Here is a 19,725-nt window from a genome sequence, read left to right as displayed (position 1 = left end):
ACAAGCATGCTGTTCCTGCTATTGACATCCAGACATGCACAGTCCCAGCTGTGCCCCAGAGAAGAGTCCCATCCTCCCCAAGCCCCGTCATCATGCGGGTGGGCAGGTGCCCTTTCACCTCTGTGGCCCCCAGCGTCTCAGGAGTCTGGGTAGAGCCTGCTTGTACACCGGGTGGGCACCAGCACAGCCTAGCGAAGGAAATAAGGATGCTGTTCCAAACTCTTAGGACAATGAGCTCCAGAAAGGTTAGTCCTTTGTTCACACTAGGAGCTGGACTGGAAGTCAGGTCTTGGCAGCTCCCAAGTGTGTGGTCAAAAGCCCCCAGAAGGCTTCATGGAGCAGAACTTGGACACCCCAGGAGGGAGCAGCCAGAGGAGGCTCCTCAGAGGTTGTGGTATTGTCTGAGAGCTGGAAAGTCCAGGCAGGCAGGGGACAGCAGGGTGGGTTCTCAGTACCCTCCAGGCCCACCCTGCCCAGGCTCATACAAGGAAGAGGCAGAGTCAAGTTCTGTCTCCCACAGAAGAGAGCCCCTCCCTTCCTCTCTGCACCTGAGCCTTGGGACAGTGAGGGGCAGAGTGGCCCACTCCCTCACTCCCTGGGCAGACAAGCATGTCCATGAAGTCCTTTCAGGACTGTCGCTTGAGTCCTCTCTAGTGTCCAGCACATGGCCAGTGCCCACAGCACATCCAGTGGTGTGTCAGCCCTATGGGAGAGTAAGAAGCCACTCACATGGAAACAGCAGAGCATAGGCATAACGCCAGGTGTGGTCCAGACAGTACGAGAGGAGGGCTCAGATGCCAGGAGAACCATGTAGCTGCAGTAATGGGAGAGCATCTTACTGGAGGAGGGAGGCTGGCATTAACCTTAGAGACCAGGAGGTACAGTAGTCAGGACTTCGGGGTGCAAATACAAAAATAAACCAACCAAATAAACAGCATATCCTCAACTAGATTAAGTTGGGGAGTGATTGGCTCATACATGTGTCCATAGGCATAGATGGACCCAGGTGTTAGCGTTCAGGACTCCATTGTCTCCATCTCACCTCTGCTTTCCTCAGTGATATCTCTACACTCAGGTGGGCCCTCCTTTGAGAATTTCTAACAGTTCCTACAAATGTCCTCAGGCTGATAGGAGCGGTGGGACTGGATTTAGTCTAATTCAGTAGATATGCATTATTTGTCCACCCCAAACTGTCCATAGTCCAGAAGGACTGGCCAGGTCAGAGTGAGTGTTCCCCAGAATCAGAACAGAGTCGCCCCTACCCAAACTACTCAGCCTTCTTTCAGGGAAGATAGGGCTCTATTTCTAGAAAAGAGAGGGTGGCAGCCTCATAGGCAGAGTGGCCAGAGGGAAAATCAGGACTTGGTGGCCACTCAGGTACTGACCCTGCCATGTCTCCTGCAGCCCCGTCTGGGTAAGAGTATGTGGTGGGCTTTCTAGAAGCAGGCTTTGCCTTGGTCTGCTCAGAGAGCTGTGGATTGGGCATGTTGACAATAGAATTCTATTCCTCAGTTGAGGGGGCTGGGAGTCCCATATCAAGGTGCCAGCAGAGTCTGTCTGGTGAGGGCTTGTTTTTTGGTTCACAGACAGTTGTCTTCTTGCTGTGTCCTCACAAGGGCACAAATCCCATTCATGAGAGACGGCTCCACCCTCGTAACCTAGTCACCTCCCAAAGGCCTCACCTCCTGAAACCAGCACCCAGGACTGAGATTTCAACATGTAAACTTGGGGGAACAGGAACGTTCCAGCCATAGCACCTGTGGGGCCTGCCCCAAGGACCTGCATGAGTTTTATAGTCCCCCAACCTGCCTAGACAGCTGGCCTGATCCAACCAGCAAGAATTGTCAGTGCCACAGGGCTGGAGCAGAGGGGGAGACTCTGGAACACCCTGGAGGAGCCCCAGCTGGGGAGGCCAGGCTCAGGGTGCACCCACTCCCAGGTCCCCGAAGCAGGCAGGCAAAGGACAAGGGCCTCCTCTGGATCCATCAATTGCTTGGTCATGCTTGGCACCCACAGGGCTCGCTGGCATCCTCTACAGGCCTCCAGGGCACACTGGCAAAGACCACACAACCTACCCTGTGCCTGGTCCTTCCTTCTTACCATCCCACTCCCCTCTGTTCAGGGGTCCGGGCTGGGTGCTAGTGCCTCAAGTGACTAGGCCCTGGCTGAAGGATGCTGGGACCGTGCCCCATTTAAATAGCCCGAGAGCCTCTATCCCACGGGCTTTTCCTTTCTTTTTCTTTTCTTTTCTTTTTCTCTTTCTTTTCTTCTTCAGTACTGGATTTGGAGCCCGGAGCATTCTACCTCTGAGCTACACCCCCAGCCCTATTTTTATTCTTTATTTTGAAACAGGGTCTCACTGAGTTGCTGTGGGCCTCACTAAGTAGCTGAGGCTGCCCGTGAACCACAAGCTCAGCCTCCCAAATGCTGGGATTACAAGCGTGCGCCACCACGCCCGGCTCATCCCACAAGTTTTTCTGAGCACCAGTTCTGCACAAACCACTGTGAGACCTGGGAAAGCCTGAGAAATCAGGAAAACAGCCCTGCCCTGGGAATCAGGCCCCCTTGTCAGCCGAGACCTGGGATGGCAGCCAGGCAGGCCAGAGAAGACCACCTGAAGAGGTGACATTTGAGACACGGAGGGCCAGGCAGAGCTGTTTGCACACATGGAGCCCTGAGGTGGGATTTCTAGTCTATCTGAGGAGCAGAGAGAAGGGCCATGTGGCTGGGCCTATGGGAGGGACGAGTAGGATAACCTGAGCACAGAGAGGCAGGCAGGGGCCTGTGGGCCGCCATAAAGCACATTTAGAATTTACTGATGATGGGAAACTATTCAGAGAGCTTGACTGAGGGATTACGGTATCCATTTGGATTAGGTTTGACTGTGAATAAGAAGACCCTGAAAACAGTGGCTTAAATAAGACAGAAATTTATTTTTAAGTGTTTAAAAAAATAAAACCACTTAAAATAGCGTTAGCATTACTCCAGATGGTATGGAGTTTCCACAGAGTTTTTGAGGACCCAGGCTGCTTTTAGATCACTGTGTCACTCTCCCTAGGGTAAGGACCTTGTCTTCCTTCATAACTAAGTTGGCTGCTAGAATCCCAGCCACCACATCTAAGTTCCAGGCATTAGAAGGGAGGAAGGACTGGGGGTATAGCTCAGAGGTAGAATATCCCTGGGTTCCATCCCAAATACAGCAAATAAAGAGGAAAAAAAAGAAAAAGAACCCTCAAATTTTTATAGGCACAATGGCTGCGTTCCCTGATTTTGCTTGTGACCACATGACATGCACACTGAGAGGTAACTGAAGTGTGGTGAGGTCTTTGGAATGTCCTTTGAAAAGACGGGAGCTTGCCAGGAGTGGCAGCACATGCCTGTGGTCCTAGTACTTGGGAGGCTGAGATAGGAGAAGCACAGGCTCTAGACCAGCCTCAGCAACTTAGCACTGCCCTGTTTCAAAATAAAAAGGGCTAGGGGAGCCAGGCATGGTGGCACCTGCTTATAATCCCAGCATTTGGGAGGCGGAAACAGGAGGATCGTGATTTGCGGACAGCCTCAGCTAATTAGTGAGGCCCTTTGCAACTCAGTGAGAACTTGTTTCAAAATAAAGAATAAAAAATTGTAACTCAGAGGTCAAATGCCCCTGGGTTCAATCACACACACAAAAAGGGGCGGGGGGGGGGGCTGGGGTAGAATGTTCCTGGGTTCAATCCCCAGTACAAACCTCCCAAAACAAGGGCACTTAGACTACAGCAGGAGCCTCTGACCCAGCACAGCCTTACCCCTTGCTCTGGAGCCCTGACCCAGGCTGGCTTGCTCCCTGCAGGGATCTGGCAGAAACCATAAAGGTCTGACCCAAAGGAGGACGTGTGGTGAACTGTAGTCAGGCCTACCATCCGCAAGCCACAGGTTGGGGACAGGCCTGGAAAGGCTTGGGATGGCTTGAGGCCAGCCAGGCACTGTGGCAGGAGCAGGCCCAGGTCCCTGACTCAGCCCCACTGCTCCACCCACTGCACCACCCTGCTCGCCCCCTCACTCCTCCCTGAGCCATCACTGTTTGTGGGGAACCCAGAGCCAGGCCCCAGGGCCAGCTTTCCAGGTCACTGCCCAGGCCTGCTCCTGGGAGGCCAGGCTTCCTTGGCAGGCTTCCCTGTCAGGTGAGGGTGGCTCAGGAATCCAAGGCCCAGGTTTTGGGACAAGGCCCCCAAGGAGCTGCATCTGGATTAGCATCATGGGCATGGTCTTACAGCCTCCCCACCAACAGCGGCCTTCTCCCCCGCCCCACCCCACAAGCAGTGGGGAGGGGCACAGCTGCCAGAACTTTCCCACTAACCTTCTGCCAAGAACAGGTTCTGACACCCAAATAACTGCTTAGCCCGAGAGCTCCTTTCTAGAAGTCTCTAGGAAGGCATTGGTCCCATAGACCACTTTTTACAGAATCTTTTGTTGGCCTCAAACCTTCCAGGTGCTAACCTCCTTTCCTTTGTTTCTCCCATCACAAAAGACAGGGATGGAGCCTCAGCACCTCCCACTCACTTCCTGAGCCACCTACCGTGGGCTGGGTGTCTGTCTCTCCTCTGGCTTCATGGGAGGGTTGAGGTTGAAAGATCTCATGGGGCAAAATCATCTAGTAATTACGATGCACCCATGAACCGAGAACCCAGGGATGGCAGGCCTACTGCACCCCACTCCCAGCCCGGCAGGGCTCAGTCTCACTGTGAGCTCCAGGACATGCAAGGGCCTGTGGAGTGCGGACACTGACTACTCAGGCCGGGAAGACTGGGCCCACCTGGCCCTGCATCCACACACCCACCCCTGGATCTGCCCTCCAGTGTTGTGCATCCTGTCCATGCGGGATTTTCCAAATGGGCAGTTAAGAGGTTACATCTTCGAGGCACTGGTATCACTGAGACCTGGGTTCCCCAGCTTATGGAAAATCCTCTAAGAATGCAGCCACAAGAAGAAGAAAGTGTTAAGGTGCTCAGGTCCCTGAGGCCGGGTCCCTCGCCCTCTCTGTGGCCCCTGCAGATGAGTTTCTGCCACTTGCACACACAGTAGCCCTAATAACTACCACCAGTGACTACTACAGCAACAAGGCTCCCCTAAACTCAATCTCTTATCTCAGTTGAGGATAAGAGATCCAGAGCAGAGCCTGGCATGGTAGCATACACCTGCAGTCCCAGCACTTGGGAGGCTGAGATAGGAGGATCTTGGGTTCAAGGCCAACCTCAGCAATTTAGCAAGCCTCTCAGCAACTTAGACTCCATTTCAAAGTGAATAGGAGGGGATATAGTTCAGATATAGACTGGCCCTAAGTTCAATCCCAAATATGAGAGAGACAGCGAGAGAGAGAGACAGAGAGACAGAGAGACAGAGGTCCAGAGCAGGCTCGTATGTATACCAAGCATCCCAAGTCCTCTTCCTGGAAGGAAGGAGAGCCCAGGTATATTCTTGGTGATATGTTTGTTGAAGGCTTGTCCCCAGCTAATGGCACTGTTGAACGGTGGGGCAGTCTTTAGGAAGTGGAGTCCAGTGGAAGGAAGTGAGATAGCTGTGCCCTTGGGGGGGACATGGGGACCCTTGTCCCTCCCCTTCCCACTCCCTGGTGACTGTGAGGTGAGCAGCTTTGCTCCACCATGTGCTCCCCACCATGAGGTTCTGCCTCACCACGGGCCCAAACAATGGGGCCAGGTGACCATGGGTTGAAACCTTTGAAAAGCAAAAATAAGTCCTTCCTCTTTTCAACTTACCTCAGGTATTTTGTCACAATGCTGGAAAGCTGACATGGTGATAGTAGAGGCCTGGGGGACCAGCAGGCCTCTAGCCACAAAGCCCGGAAGGCGGGAGGAGCTGCAGATATGCAAGGAAGAGGGTGTGGATGAGGAGTGTGCAGAATCGGCCCCATCATGCAGCCCCCATGGCTTCCTCACTAGGTGGCTGTGAAGTTCTAAGGAAGTAGTGTGTGCACAAAAGTCCTCCGTAACTGTTACGTGCGTGTGCAAGGTTTTGGTGACGGTGCTGCCCTGACTTCACCAAGAATCTTCTCAGTCCTTGGAGACTACCACATCTGGGTTTGGATGTTAGGCAAAGTTGAGTGTAGTCTTATAAAATGGGTGACCCCGAGACTTCCGGAAAGATGGCGACCAAGAAAAGCGGGGCTTAAGAGCCCCGCTAACAACAAATCTCCATTACCACAAAATCAACGCCTTTCATAGCCAGAAAACACCATCACCAGTGAAACAAAAAATCACCAGGCTCCAGAGAGAAAGTGGACTGAGAACAGAGCCACAGAGGAGATACACCGGCCTCGCGCCCGAGGACGCGGCAGCAGCACCATACTGCTGGAGGCACCGGCGAATTCACGGGACGGCTACAGCAAGCCGAGGTGAGCCACTGCGGAACAGCTAGGTGGGATTTCTCCGCGCAGAGAGCATCTAAAGCTCCCAGTGGCCGAGCTCAGCACACGCTGCAGGGATTCAGAGTAGAAATCAAAATCAAGAAGAAAAACGCCAGCCCCATAGCCGAGGGCGTAGCAGCAGCGCCATATTGCCACCGGCGGCAGCAGCAGCGAATTCAGCGAGGCCAGTACAGCTACATCTGCGTACTCAAGAACAGTGAGTCAAATTGCAGGCCACAGAGGAGAAATCCCAGTACTGTACTCCCTGGGACTTTACCCAGTGGGAGAGGGGCGGTGGCAGAGATATCACACGATAGGAGAACGTGCAACCTGGCACCCCCCACAGTCTAAAGCAGCCTCTATCGACTCTCTGGGTCGAGACTCTGTGATAAAACCCAGTTAAGGAGTAGTGGGGTCCGAGATACTACTGACTCGAGATCCAGAACACCTTAAGGGAAGTCATAGTGACCCAAGGGAAGAACCCAGAGAAGGCACAAACATCCGAAATCATGGGAAAGAGGAATAATACTGGAGCAATTAATGCCCACAACCCCACAACATCAGAACCCAATAAAACTGAAAATCAGAGATTTCTAGAAGATCAAATCAGGAAAATAACTGTAGAAATAATAGAGGTGCTTCGAAAAGAACTCAGAGAGAGCCAAAAAGAGATAAAGGATGCAATTAATGAAGTAAAGGCCTCAATTCAAAGCACAAACAACCGATTAGAACACATGGAGAACAGAAACTCGCTCTTAGAAGATGAGCAATCCAAAAATGAACTCATAGTTTCTAATCTAGAAAAAAATATCCGACAGCAGGAATCTGATATTGAAGAAATATGGGCCCATTTTAAGAGAGCTAACCTAAGAATAATTGGAATAGAGGAGGGAAAAGAAAGTGAAACCAAAGGGATCAACAATCTCTTCAAAGAAGTAATAGCAGAAAATTTTCCAAACATAGAGCAAGAGGTTGATACAAAGGTCCAGGAAACATATAGAACTCCCTTTAGACAGGATCGGAGAAGAGGATCCCCACGCCACATAATTGTCAAAATGACCAATGTGGAAGCCAAGCAGAGAATCTTAAAGGCAACAAAAGCAAAGGGCCAAGTGACATTCAGAGGCAAACCAATTAGAATCACCCCAGACTTCCCAAACCAAGTCATGAGAGCCAGAAGGGCTTGGAGTAACATATTCCAAACTCTGAAAGAAAACAACTTCCAGCCAAAAATTTCCTACCCAGCAAAACTTTCTATCAAATTAGATGGAAAAATAAGAAGCTTCCATGACAAACAGAAACTGAAGGAATTTATGTCTTCAAAACCAGCACTAGAGAAAATACTCAAAGAGATTAACTACAAAGAAGAAATAGGTAACATACACCAGAACCAGAGAAACAAGAGTTTCCATCCAACAGACAATTAAGATTGGTTATCTGTGGAGATTCATTATTTATGTTAGTCTTTTACCTATCTCTAAATGGTATTGTTTGCCTTTATTGTTGTTAATTTTTAGGATTTTTAGTTGGAATATTAATATACCTTCAGATATAGCATTTGGAAATATTTTATCCATTCTATTAGTAACTGTTAACTCTGTTTACATTGTCTTTGGATATACAATTTTTTTTATTTTTTTATTTTTTAGGGAGTCTGTATACTCCTCTGTTGCCTGTGTCATTGAAATCATAAGCAAGAAATCACTGCCAATTTCAATGTTGTGAGGTTTTATGACCCAGATTTTCTCCTAAAAGTTTATAGTCTTAAGATTTGTATTTAGGTCTATTATCTATTTTGAGTTAATATTTGTATATGGGATTAGGTAAGGGTCCAATTTTATTCTTTTCCATGTAATTATTATTTTTCAACAATATTTAGTTAAAAGATTATCATTTCCACCACCAAATGTTCGTGGAAACCTTGTCAAAAATAACTTGACAATATAGGGAAGAATTTAGCTCTAGGCTTTTATTTAACTCCAATGGTTTATATATCTGCCTTTAGAATAGTACTACACTGTTTCAATTATTGTAGCTTTATATGGTTTGAAATCAGAAAATATATATCTTCTAGCTTTGTTCTTTTAAAAAAATAAAATAAAATAAAATAAATAAAAATAAAAATAAAATGGGTGACCCCTCTAGCATCCCAATCACGGGGAAGGAGAAACCTATATATCATGTAGTACTTTTCCTACACTTCTGATGGAATGTCAGCCTATACAAAGGTGTGTGCCTTCAGGAAACTCAACTATGTCCCCTCGGCAAGGACGAGGGGAGGAGGCGGAGCAGGCAAGAGCTCCTGAGCTCATTGCCCACTTCCTGTTTAACCAGTCCTGGGCTCCCCTGGGTAGTCCCAGGTCGCACGCACATAAATAATATAGTTAAGCTTTAGTTTAAGAGTCTGAGTTCTTGAGATTTAATATTAACATGAGAAGTTTTCCCCACCTGCATTAATTTGACAACCAGCTTCTCCCCTCCCCTACCACTAAGGTACATCCCCCCCCCACCCCGCAGGGCCTCTCAGATAGTCAGAATCCTCCAATAACCCAGAACACCCACTCCCAGATATAATCCAGTTCTGGGAACTTTGCTTCAAGGTGGGTAAGAAATAAATAAAAGCAGATGTGGTTGTGCATGCTTGTAATCCCAGTACTTGAGAGATTGAAACAGGATTAAAGGTTAGAAGCCAGCCTTGGCAATGTAGCAAAGCCATCACAACTTGGACCCTGTTTTCAAATAAATAAAATGAGGCTGAGAGGTATAACTTGGAAGTAGAATGCCTCTGGGTTTAATCCCCAGTATCATAAAAAAAAAAAGAATAGAAAATTACAACTCCAGCCAAAACTGATTTTTAACCCCCACCCCCAGCCATGCTGCACAAAACCCTAATTTTCAAAGCAGAGTCCTGCCCTCTCTCCCCACCTGCTACGTAGAGTGACTTGCTGCTTTACAACCTGCATCAGGTAGAAGGTCGACCCCAGAGGTGCATGTGTCGCTAGGTACGAGGTGCTCAGACTGGCCCATTGCTCCTGAGTGGCTGGGCCATGTCATCCTGGTGCCTGGGGGGGGGCAGTAGCATAGTCCCCACCCACAGGCCTATCTGGGCCGGAGACCCACGGAGGCCTCAAAGCACTGTGTCCCTCTCTCCTCGTAGGCTGACGCCAAGATGGTATGTGACGTGGTGAGCCGTATGGAAGACACCGAGCCCTTCTCTGCAGAGCTGCTGTCCGCCATGATGAGACTCTGGGGCGACTCAGGGATTCAAGAGTGCTTCAACCGGTCTCGGGAGTATCAGCTCAACGATTCTGCCAAATAGTGAGTGTCCGCAGGTGAAGGCGAGGGGACCACAGGGTAGGGAGGCTTCTGGGCTGAGGTCATACCTGCTGTGAAATGCTCCACCACAGGTCATCGTCAGGAAAGAACCAGAAGGGGCTTCCCTCCTGGCACATGATGAGAAAGAGACAACCAAACGCCTGGGAATGCCCCAGGGCCAGATCTTGTCACCTGTCCTGACCAGTGCCTGTTCTCTAGAAAGAAAGTTCCAGAGGAGATTCCTTCCCATAGATGAACCTCTAACCCTGCAAATGCAAATCAAGAGTCATATAGGCAGAAAATAATGCAAGCTATGCCATTTTGATTTATTTTAGAGAAAATAATAAATGTCCAGGCCCGGGGATGCAGCTCAGTGATAGAGTGCTTGCTCTGCAAGCATGTGCAGCACCCTGGGTTCAATCTCCAGCACCACAAACAGCAATGCACAAAAAAATGAACTTTCCATTTCTCTAGCTTTAAAATTTTTAAAAGCCAGGCACCATGGTACACACCTGTAATCCCAATACTTGGGACGCTGAGATCGGATCACAGGTTCAAGGGCAGTCTCAGTAACTTAGCAAGACCCGCAGCAACTTAGTGAGATCCTGCTTCAAATTAAAAAATAAAAATGACTGGGGGTGTAACTCAGAAGTAGGATGCACCCTGGGTTCAATCCCCAGTGCCAAATAATAAAAAATAAAAATAAACTAAAAATAAGGGAGTAGTAACTCCATTCAATAAATAGAATAAATAATCAAATGTATCCTGTAAAATGTGTTATGACTAATGAGGAAGATGAAGAGATAAAGAAGGGAAGAAAACTGGAGGGAAAGAGAAAAAGAGAGAGAGAGAGGAGGAAGTAGAGACGTGGGAGGTTGTAAAACCAGAGCAGGTCCAAGGGGGAGAGAGAGAAGAGGCCACTGGCCTGCCCACTGAGCTCAGTCACACTAGAGATGTCCTCCTGGCTTTGGCGCCATTGGCCTCTAGATGGAGAGCTCTGGAGCCCTGGGTGGATGTGTCTTTGGACTGGGAGATGTTGGGTATGCAGGAAACACACCCCACTTTTGCAGTTCGGTACCCAGGCTTCTAGTGGGTGTTGGCAGCAAGGAGCCCCCGAGCTGTAACCCACTGTCTGAGGACATGTGTTCTCTGACCTGATCAGATTCAGCTTCTCAGCCGGGGCCTTCTTGCCCATGGGGCTACTCAGCAATATCTGAAAACATTTTTTGATTGTCATCAGGAGGATGATGCTCCAGGCATCCAGTGAGCAGGGCCATGCACAGGACAGGTTCCCAACAAAGAACTATCTGGCCCAAAATATCAGTAGTGCTGAGATTAAGAAACCCTGACCTAGCCAGGTGTGGTGGCACATGCTTATAATCCCAGCATTTGGGAGGCTGAGACGGGAGGATCACGGTTCATGGACATCCTCAGCTACTACTTAGTGAGGCCCTTTGTAACTCAGTGAGACCCTGTTTCAAAATAAAGAATAAATAGGGCTGTGGGTGTCACTCAGATGTAGAATGCCCCTGGGTTTCATCCCTAGTACCGGAAGAGAGAGAGAAGCGGGGGGGAGGAAGGGGGGGAGAGAAGGGGAGGGGAGGGGAGGGGAGGGGAGGAGAGGAGAGGAGAGGAGAGGAGAGGAGAGGAGAGGAGAGGAGAGGAGAGGAGAGGAAGAAACCGTGACCTAAGCAAAACAGTCATACACATCTGTAATCCCAGTACTTAGGAGGCTGAGAAGAAGGATCACAAGTTCAAGGACAGCCTCAGCAACTTAGTGTGACCCTGTTTTGAAATAAAAAGGTCTGGAGGTGTAGCTTGGAGGTAGTATGCTCCTGGGTTCAACGTTTGGTGAAAGAGAGAAAAGAAGCCCTGATCACACAATACCGGTACCAATGGAACAGGCAGCCTGGGCCAGTGAAACGATGCTCACCAGTGTACATTTGGCTGTGATGGCAGCTAAGGACCCAAGGGCTCGAGGAAGAGTGTCTTCCCATATCTGCACACCTAGATTGTTCACAGGACAGATTCCTAAATCCTGTGAGTCCCAGGTGGTAGACACACAGGCCCTGGACCCTGAGGAGCCTGTAGGGACACCCTGGCAGATAGGAGCTACCTGTACCACTCAAGTAAGACCCAGAGCCAGCCTGCTAGCCCAAGGCAGGTCGGGAGAGAGCACCTTCCAGCCAGCTCCCTTCAGGAGCACCTAGGTGTCCTCAGAACCAGAAAAGCCCTCCTTTCTTTTTTGCCTCTGGGCCCTATGCCAGGCCCAAGTCCAGGGCCTCTTCTCCACTCTCAGCAGGACCCTCAGGGACAGCTGGACCTGGTATGTCTTCTAGTGGCTTATCAAATCATGCTCTTTGCTTAATTTTTAACCCAATTCATTAATTATAACATGAATTCAGGGACTGTGAATGTAACTAATTGGTGGAGTGCTTTGAGCACCGAGTTGGAGTCCCAGCACCCTCCAAAGTCAAATTAAATTTAAAAAGTTGCAGAAAATTAATTCATTGCCAAAATATTTTTAAACAATAAAGATATATATGTGTGTGTGTGTACACACACACACACACACACACACACACGTATATCTACATATATATGAGTGAGAAGTGACCGCCCCTTCCCATTCCTGCCCCTCCCACTTTTAGCTGTTTTCATTTGCTTATCCCAGTGGTGTCCAGAAAGCTTGGTCCTTTAACTTTAAATAGTATTCCTGACTCCCCCTTTTCACTGTGAAATCTGACAAATTCAGCTCACCTTCCTTCCACCTCTCTCTACCTCCACCTCCAGTTTTTTGCTAGTTACAGGATTATTTTTAGTTTTTCCGGCAGTTACCCTTATAACTTTAAGAAACTCAAGTCAGTATTTGTCAACTTCCCACCAAGCAAGCTCGCGTGCTCGCGCGCGCTCGCTCTCTCTCTCTCTCTCTCTCTCCCCATTCTTCAAGTTTTCCACTGTCAAGATGATAGCACTGTCATGCCCTGGTTCTCTCTGCTGTGCTTCCTCTTCCTCCCTGGGAGACGTCTCCACAGTAGCAAGCACACACACAGTGTCAGGGCTGAAGGATTGTGAACACCTTGTGGTCCAGGGTTGTGTTGTTTTAGCAGTTAAATCTTGTCTTCTGAAAAAATCTTGGGCCCAGTATATAAAACAAAGCAAATGTGTTGTGATAGAGAGGAGAAAGAGGCCCGTACGGCTGTCACGCTGCTTGATTCTAGGCAATTTGTTGATGTCCTAAATCCTCTGTCACCATGTGCCCGGATCCCTGCCCTTTGCAGGCCAGGGCACAGAGGGGAAGGACCGGGTCTGGCGTCTCCAGCTTTTCTCAGTGCATCCCAGGCCTCTGTGAATGTGGCCACCTCTCCCCTTTGACTAAGCACTCGGATACTGTGCCAAAGCTGGAAATCCTGTGCAAATCCAGCCAGGGGAAAAGTTCTGTGACTTGGTTGACTTTGCCATTCCCCCAGCTAGTTCCCTACTGAAGTATCCCACTCGTTGCAGACATCTCCAACCCTCGAATTCTCTCCTGAACCCACCTTCCTTCAGCTTGCGAGCTCAGCCTTCTCCAGGAGCACCTGTCACTCCTCTCTGGACCCCTCATTCCTGCCCATCTCTCCCAGAGACCTAAGCCCCTACCTCAAGCCAGTTTCTACCAAGGCCCGGGTACCTGGATGACCGTCTCCAGGATCACGTGGTATTAGATTCCCGTACACTCGGACAGCTCTCAAATAGATATCACCAGGTCAGCCCTTCCTCCCAACTTCCGCCACCTTGAGTCTGTGTGGACATCTAAATGCCCTCAAATTACAGTGTGCTGTGAGCACCCCTGGTTTCCACCCTCCCCAAAGGCCGCCCTGCCTCCTCCTTCCCTCCTACTGACTGTATCTCCACTCTGCTCCATGGGGCATCTTTAACAAGGTTCTTCCTCTCACATCCCACTCCAGGATACACACAGAGTACACCAGGCCACTTCTCGCCCCCTCCGTAGCCCCGCCTTGGTGTGAGCCACCATCACCTCTCACCTGATTGACAGCCAGCCTCTGTCCCTGCAGCCTCCCACTCCACCCCCATTGTCGGACCCCCCTGCAGCAGCCTTCCCAGGGCTCCCCTCTCACACAGGGTGAAGCCAGCGCTCACCTTGAGGGCCTCCATGCTGTGCCCCACCTGACTCCTGACGCTGCCGCCTGTCACCCACCACCTGCCCCCACCACTGCCGCCTACATCCAGCTCCTCCCCCACCCCTGCACTCCAGGCGTGACCTCGGCACCCACTGGTCCTTCTGCTGGGCCGCTTGAGACTCTCCCTCAGTTCCCTCAGTCCACAGCATTCCGGAAGCCTTTCTCAGCCACCCTGCAGGCCACCTGCACAGCAGGTACACAGCTGACGGCTCCTCCCAAGCCAACTCTGTACAGGAGAGAGACCTGGGGCCAGGTTGTATGGCACAGGTTTCGCTGGCCGAGAAAGGAAGGCACGACAGAGGCTCCCCGTCTGCTGTCTAGCTGGAGATGACTGCAGAGACTAGCATGGGATGTAAAGGCCACGGGAGCTGGGGCAGGGCACAGAGGGATCAAGAGGACTCAGCACTGGGCTGAGAGCAGAGACTCCACAGCTTGGAGTTCTGCTCAGCTCCCTGCCCAGCCCCGCCCCCAGGTTCCTTCCTCAGTTCCAGAGAGGAAACACCTGGGAACCCTGATTGCAAAGACCTGTGTCCCAGGGAGGCCCCACCACTGTCTGGCCGTGAGGCCCCTGAGATGCCCCCTCCCCAAGGGCATCAGATGGGAAGAGACACATTTGATAAGGTGCCTCTTGGTAAAGGCTAAGGGAGTATGGAAGGACAGGCAGATGCTGGGGTGGTGTAAGGGGGTCTCTTAAAACACCACCGAGCACTAAGAATGAAGACTCCAGAGCCAGGTTCTGAACCAAGCCCTGTGCAGCTGCGATGAGCCCTTTTCTACTCTATAAAACAATATGTTTGACTCGGGAAAATTAACGATGGAACATGATCATTTTTAGAGAATAGACTATATCCTTTCACCTCCTCCCACCCCCACCCGGGTGATTGAACTCAGGGCCTCACACATGCTAGAAAACACTCTACCACTCAGCCACATCTCTAGCCTCTTTTTTCTTTTTTCTTTTGATTTGAGATGGGGTCTAAGTTGTCCTCAAACTTGCAGTCCTCCTGCCTCAGCCTTCCAAGTAGCTGGGGTAATTACAGGTGTCAGCCACCATGTCCAGAAACTTTTTTTTTTGGTGCTGGGGTTTAAATCTGGGGATGTTCTACCTCCAGGCTACATCCCTAAGCCCTAATTTATTGTTTTATTTTGAAACAGGGTCTCACTAAGTTGCAAAGGGCCTTATTTTGTTGCTGAATCTGGCCATGAACTATTGTTTTTTAAAATCAAGAAATGATAAGGTGGAGTCAAGTGTGGTAGTACATGCCTGGAATCCCAGTACTTGGGAGGCTGGTACAGTAGGATCACAGTTTCAAGGCCAGCCTCAGCAACTTAGCAAGGCCCTCTGCAACAGTTTTTTAAAATAAAAAGTAAAATAGGATTAGAGTTATAGCTCAAAGGTAAAATGCCCAAGTCTAGTTCCTAGTACAGAAAGAAAGGAAGAAAGGAAGGGAGGGAGAAGGAGAAGGAGGGAATAAACAAGACAAGACAAGATTATAAACATGGCAGCCCCACTCACAAGTCTTGGCAGTGTGCCTGGAGCTGTGCATGCCACCTTTTTGGTTCTAAATCAGAAGCTCTTTGAGACTTTGAGGCCAAGACCGTAAGTTTCTTCTTCCTTGTTTGTCCCAGCTGGCCCCATGGCCCCCTGTGCGGGGCTCAGGTTGACACTGGGCTCTGAACGTGGGTGGCCGGGTGAGCCCAGAGCAGTGCCTAGGTGCTTAGTCCATGGTCCCTTGTGTGTTGCCGTCCTCAGCTACCTAGACAGCCTGGATCGGATTGGGGCCGGCGACTACCAGCCCACCGAGCAGGACATCCTCCGAACCAGGGTCAAAACCACCGGCATCGTAGAAACCCACTTCACATTCAAGAACCTCCACTTCAGGTGAGGCCCAGGGAGACAGCCAGGCCCTGGCAAGGGCGGCAGGGTGATGGGAAAGGCCCGGTCTCTACCCCTCCTCTCACCTGGTACAGCCAGAGAGCTCCCCGCCCCGGGATGTTCTCACACTGGGACAGGCAGTTAGATGCCAGAAAGAGCCAATCCATATTATCATTCTCTGCCAAGTTCAAGGGCAGGGGTGAGCAGGGAGGTTTCCTGGGAGAGGGGTCCCGGAGTGGAGGTGTAAGAAAGGGAGGATTTGGAAGGAAAATGAGGGAAGCCTGTCCCTGGGATGACTTCTGAAGAGGAGAACGTGGCTTACCCAGGTGGCCAGGTGATGGAGAACAGGATGGTAAGCCCAGGAGATATCCATAAGACCACCGAGAACCCACATAACCTCAGAGATGGCAAGAACTTAAAGAGCCAGCTGGCCCCCTCTCCTGGGACAAATGGGGAAGCTGAGGCCCAAAAGGAGCACGTTTTCTCCAGATGGTAAACACAGCTGAGACCCAGGGGTCTGAGGCCAGACTTCTCAGGCCCTGCCAGAGGGTTCTGTGCCCTCGGATAACCTCCAGGCACTGAGGCATGGTAGCCTCTGCCCCACCCTGCCTTCCAAGTATGGTTTCTGGGTGTCAGGTGGAGCAGGAAGAGGCCAGGAGAGAAGGCGGAACAGGGAGCTCAGGCAGTGGGCATGTGTAAGGTCCTCTTTCCTGGCTCCCTGCTGCTCTCTACCCAGGCTTCTAGGCCCAAAGGCAGCCCATCTGCAGGGCGGTAGGCACTGCTGGTCCCCCACCTGAGCATGCAACAAGGGGCCCAGTGATCCTCGGTCTCCCCAGTCTCTCCTGCTCACCATGCAGGTACAGGATGGGGCCTCATCTCAGCCCGGCCCCGCATGTTCTGGAGGGGCCAAAGAGCCCATTGGCCAGCTTCTCTACTTTTCAATGAGGAGGCAGGGTCTACAGGGAGAGGAGATGAGACCCAGACTCAATTCCTTTCCCCACTCCCACATGGATCTGCAGTTGCTGTCTTCTGTCTGGAGAGACAGGGTTTCTGTCCCTGCAAGGGCCGGGCCTGCCTGCTCTGTAGCTGTGTCTCTGTGCCAACAGGTTTCTCAGGCCCAGGAGGCTGCAGGTCTCCACACTTGGAGGTTTGAGTGTGACACTGACCTTAGACTTTCAAGACTTGAGGCCTGCAGTCTCCTCACACAGAGTCTGAAGGGGACAGGGCAGGCTGCAATCTGCTGGGGGAGGCAGGGTAGAGGAGGGAGTGGCCTCTCTGTGGCAGACAGACCTGACTCAGACCCTGCTGAGCTGCAGCTGGACTCACACCTGAGATTGGGCACAACCTCAGCCTCTTGGTGCCTCACTTTTCCCACCCACAAAACAGGTGTCAGTTCCTGTTTATGTCCCTCCTGGGCAGGTTTGGGGTGTGCCCAGCGGGTATGTCACCATGAAAGGACTCTCTCAGAAGCATTTTTTGGGGACCAGCTGGGGTGTACTCCCTTAGTCAAATTGTCCAGATGCACAGACAAGTCTTCAAATCACCCCATGTGAGCACTGCCTGGTCCTGGGACCAGTTCCGGCACCGAGTTGGCTGCCCCCAGCCTCAGGATAGCAGAGGTCCTCTGCGGTGGGTCTGTCAGCACCGGTGTGCTGTGCCCCTAGCCGACTGAGCAAACTTGCAGCTGGACCATCAAGCAGCCCCCTCCTGCTTGGACTTTGCTGCTCACCAGCTCCCCTGTCTTCCCGGCAGGCTGTTTGATGTTGGGGGCCAGAGGTCTGAACGTAAGAAGTGGATCCACTGCTTCGAGGACGTCACGGCCATCATCTTCTGCGTCGCGCTCAGCGGCTATGACCAGGTGCTCCACGAAGATGAAACCACGGTGAGTGGCCCTGGGCCCACTGGACGGGGGGCAGCCAGAGGGGCTGGCTGCCCAGACTGGGACGGCACTGAGAGAGCTGGCCCCGGGAGCACTGCGGCTCTGGGGTCCTGCCAGCAGCTCAGAGGGAGCCCCAGGCCTGAGCGCAGACCCTGTGTGTGAGCTGATTCCAAGCAGCCCAGGAGAACTTGGGCCTTGAGCGATAAAGTGTGTCTTCAGTGTATTCAGCGCGACAGAGGCCATCAGGCCAGAACAAAACAAATTGTGAAAGCACAGGGTAGAGCCAAGCAAAAACGCACATGCAACAGCAATAGCCTCAGCCCCAACAGCCCTTATTCAGGCACTGGCCAGGGTTTTACAGAAACGGTGTGGGGCGGGCAGGCTGGGAAGGCAGCGGGACGAGGCACGCGGTGAGTGATGGGTGTGGCTGTAGGCTCCGTCTTGGTGGGATGCCAGGCCAGGATCCTGCCTGTGTTCCGTCTGTACTCTCTATGCGTCGCATTTGGCCTGGGACCTCCAGCTATGGACCGGCTGCAGAGGGGACAATTGCCTGGAGAGAGGTGCAGTGTTCACCCCAGGCCTGGGCCTGGGCCTGGGCCTGCTGCTCATTGCTCTGCTGTTGAATTTAGGCAGCACCTTCTCTGCCTTGGTTACTACCAGCTGTGAAAAGAGGGATAGTAATGGTTTCTGCCTTGTCAGAGGCTGCAGGAAATAGAATGGATAATCCACACACTGTCCTTAGAAACGTTTCTGGAACAGCATTGCCAGGCTGGTGGTGGTATCGTCTCTGGTGATGGCTCAGAGCCGGGTGGGTCCATCATGCAATCCCACTGGGTGCAGTCCACAGGGCGTGGCCTGTTCTCAGGGTACAAGGGAACCCAGGCCTCAAGCGTGGTCTGTCTACCCGTTGGGTTCCTGGGTCCTCATCAGCCCCAGCTCTGCTGGTCTCATGGGTTGTTGTAGAGATGGAATAAGCTTTGTGGTTTGGGCATAGGGTAGGGGGCTATGGGTGGGAGGATCCGCCACCCTGAGGAGCTTTTACAGAGTGATGGGGCTCTGGGAAAATGGGGGCTGAAACCATACCTGCTGGGTGGGTAATCTGGACCCGAACCGCACGCCGCCTTGTCCTGGGCTGGGTTTCAGCCAGTGTCATCTCAGTGGCCTCAGCAGGCAGTGGCGTTGAAGAGAGCTGCCTTTGCTGTGACCCTGAATGTGGGGCAGGGGCAGTTATGCCCTGGACCATGCCTGGACCCAAACTCAGTGACTTCCCAAAGCCAGGACAAATCTCAGTAACGCATGCCTTTGGGCAACTGTCCCCACACGTCCTCAGCTGCTCCGTGGATTGACCTTCCTTATGCTATTACTGTTTGATGTCCCGATGGCCAGCTCTGAGATGTAGCTTGGCTTGGCTCTTCTTGTCTCCCATCCACACCCGTGAGTGGATGCTGCATCCAGCCATGAGTTCCAAAGACAAGGAAGCAGCTGGAGGCTAGAGAGCACAGGGCCCTTCTCCATGACCTGCCCTGCCAGGCCTTCGGACAGCTCAGATCCAAGGCCCAGGCCTACCTTCATGGGGCTGAGCAGGGCCCACATCCTCGGGCACTTTCCCTCTGGTTTCCTCTTCTTCTCTCACTACTTCTCTCTCGCCTCTTCCTCCTCTCTCTGCTGCTTTCCCAGAGAAGCAAACGTACATGGGCCAAGGTCAGGAATGGACTCACCCTGGGTCCTCCCCTCCCCAAGGATGGCCACATCCACAGCCGGGGGAGGAACCACAGCCCTCCAGGGAACGAGGATTCGCTTACAACCTGAAAACAGCCCACAGAGGCAGCTCAGTCCCAGGGTGGCAGCAAGAGCAACACTGTTGCTGTAGAACCACAGTCACCTGTATGTCGAGGGCAATTCAGGTGTCAAGATGGATCTGGTCCAGGGTCTAGCTCCACTTGTCCACTGTGTGACCAGGGGCAACTACCTCAGCCTCCCAGGGCCTCCTCTGAATATGGGCATGTTGGTAGATCAGACTCGTGATTGCCTATGAGGACCCAAGGCTGAGAGCTGTGAATACCTGCACTGGGGC

General features: G+C 51.6%; 1 protein-coding gene across 2 annotated transcripts in view; it reads left to right on the top strand.

The window, feature by feature from the left end:
• The window catches only part of GNAO1 (G protein subunit alpha o1), a gene marked incomplete at both ends in the record, with an annotated part of 170,309 nt that overhangs the window by 136,229 nt on the left and 14,355 nt on the right, over positions 1-19,725 (top strand). For both annotated transcript variants that reach the window (XM_080702725.1, XM_080702724.1), the window contains 3 exons: positions 9,558-9,718; positions 15,650-15,778; positions 17,525-17,654. In XM_080702725.1, the coding sequence (XP_080558851.1) occupies positions 9,558-9,718; positions 15,650-15,778; positions 17,525-17,654 (420 nt within the window). The remainder of the gene's footprint in view (positions 1-9,557; positions 9,719-15,649; positions 15,779-17,524; positions 17,655-19,725) is intronic.

Source organism: Muscardinus avellanarius, assembly GCF_963383645.1.
Source record: "Muscardinus avellanarius genome assembly, chromosome: 10".
NCBI lineage: Eukaryota > Metazoa > Chordata > Mammalia > Rodentia > Gliridae > Muscardinus > Muscardinus avellanarius.
The sequence above is the reverse complement of the archived record's forward strand: the minus strand, read 5'-3'. Positions and strand labels throughout refer to the sequence as shown.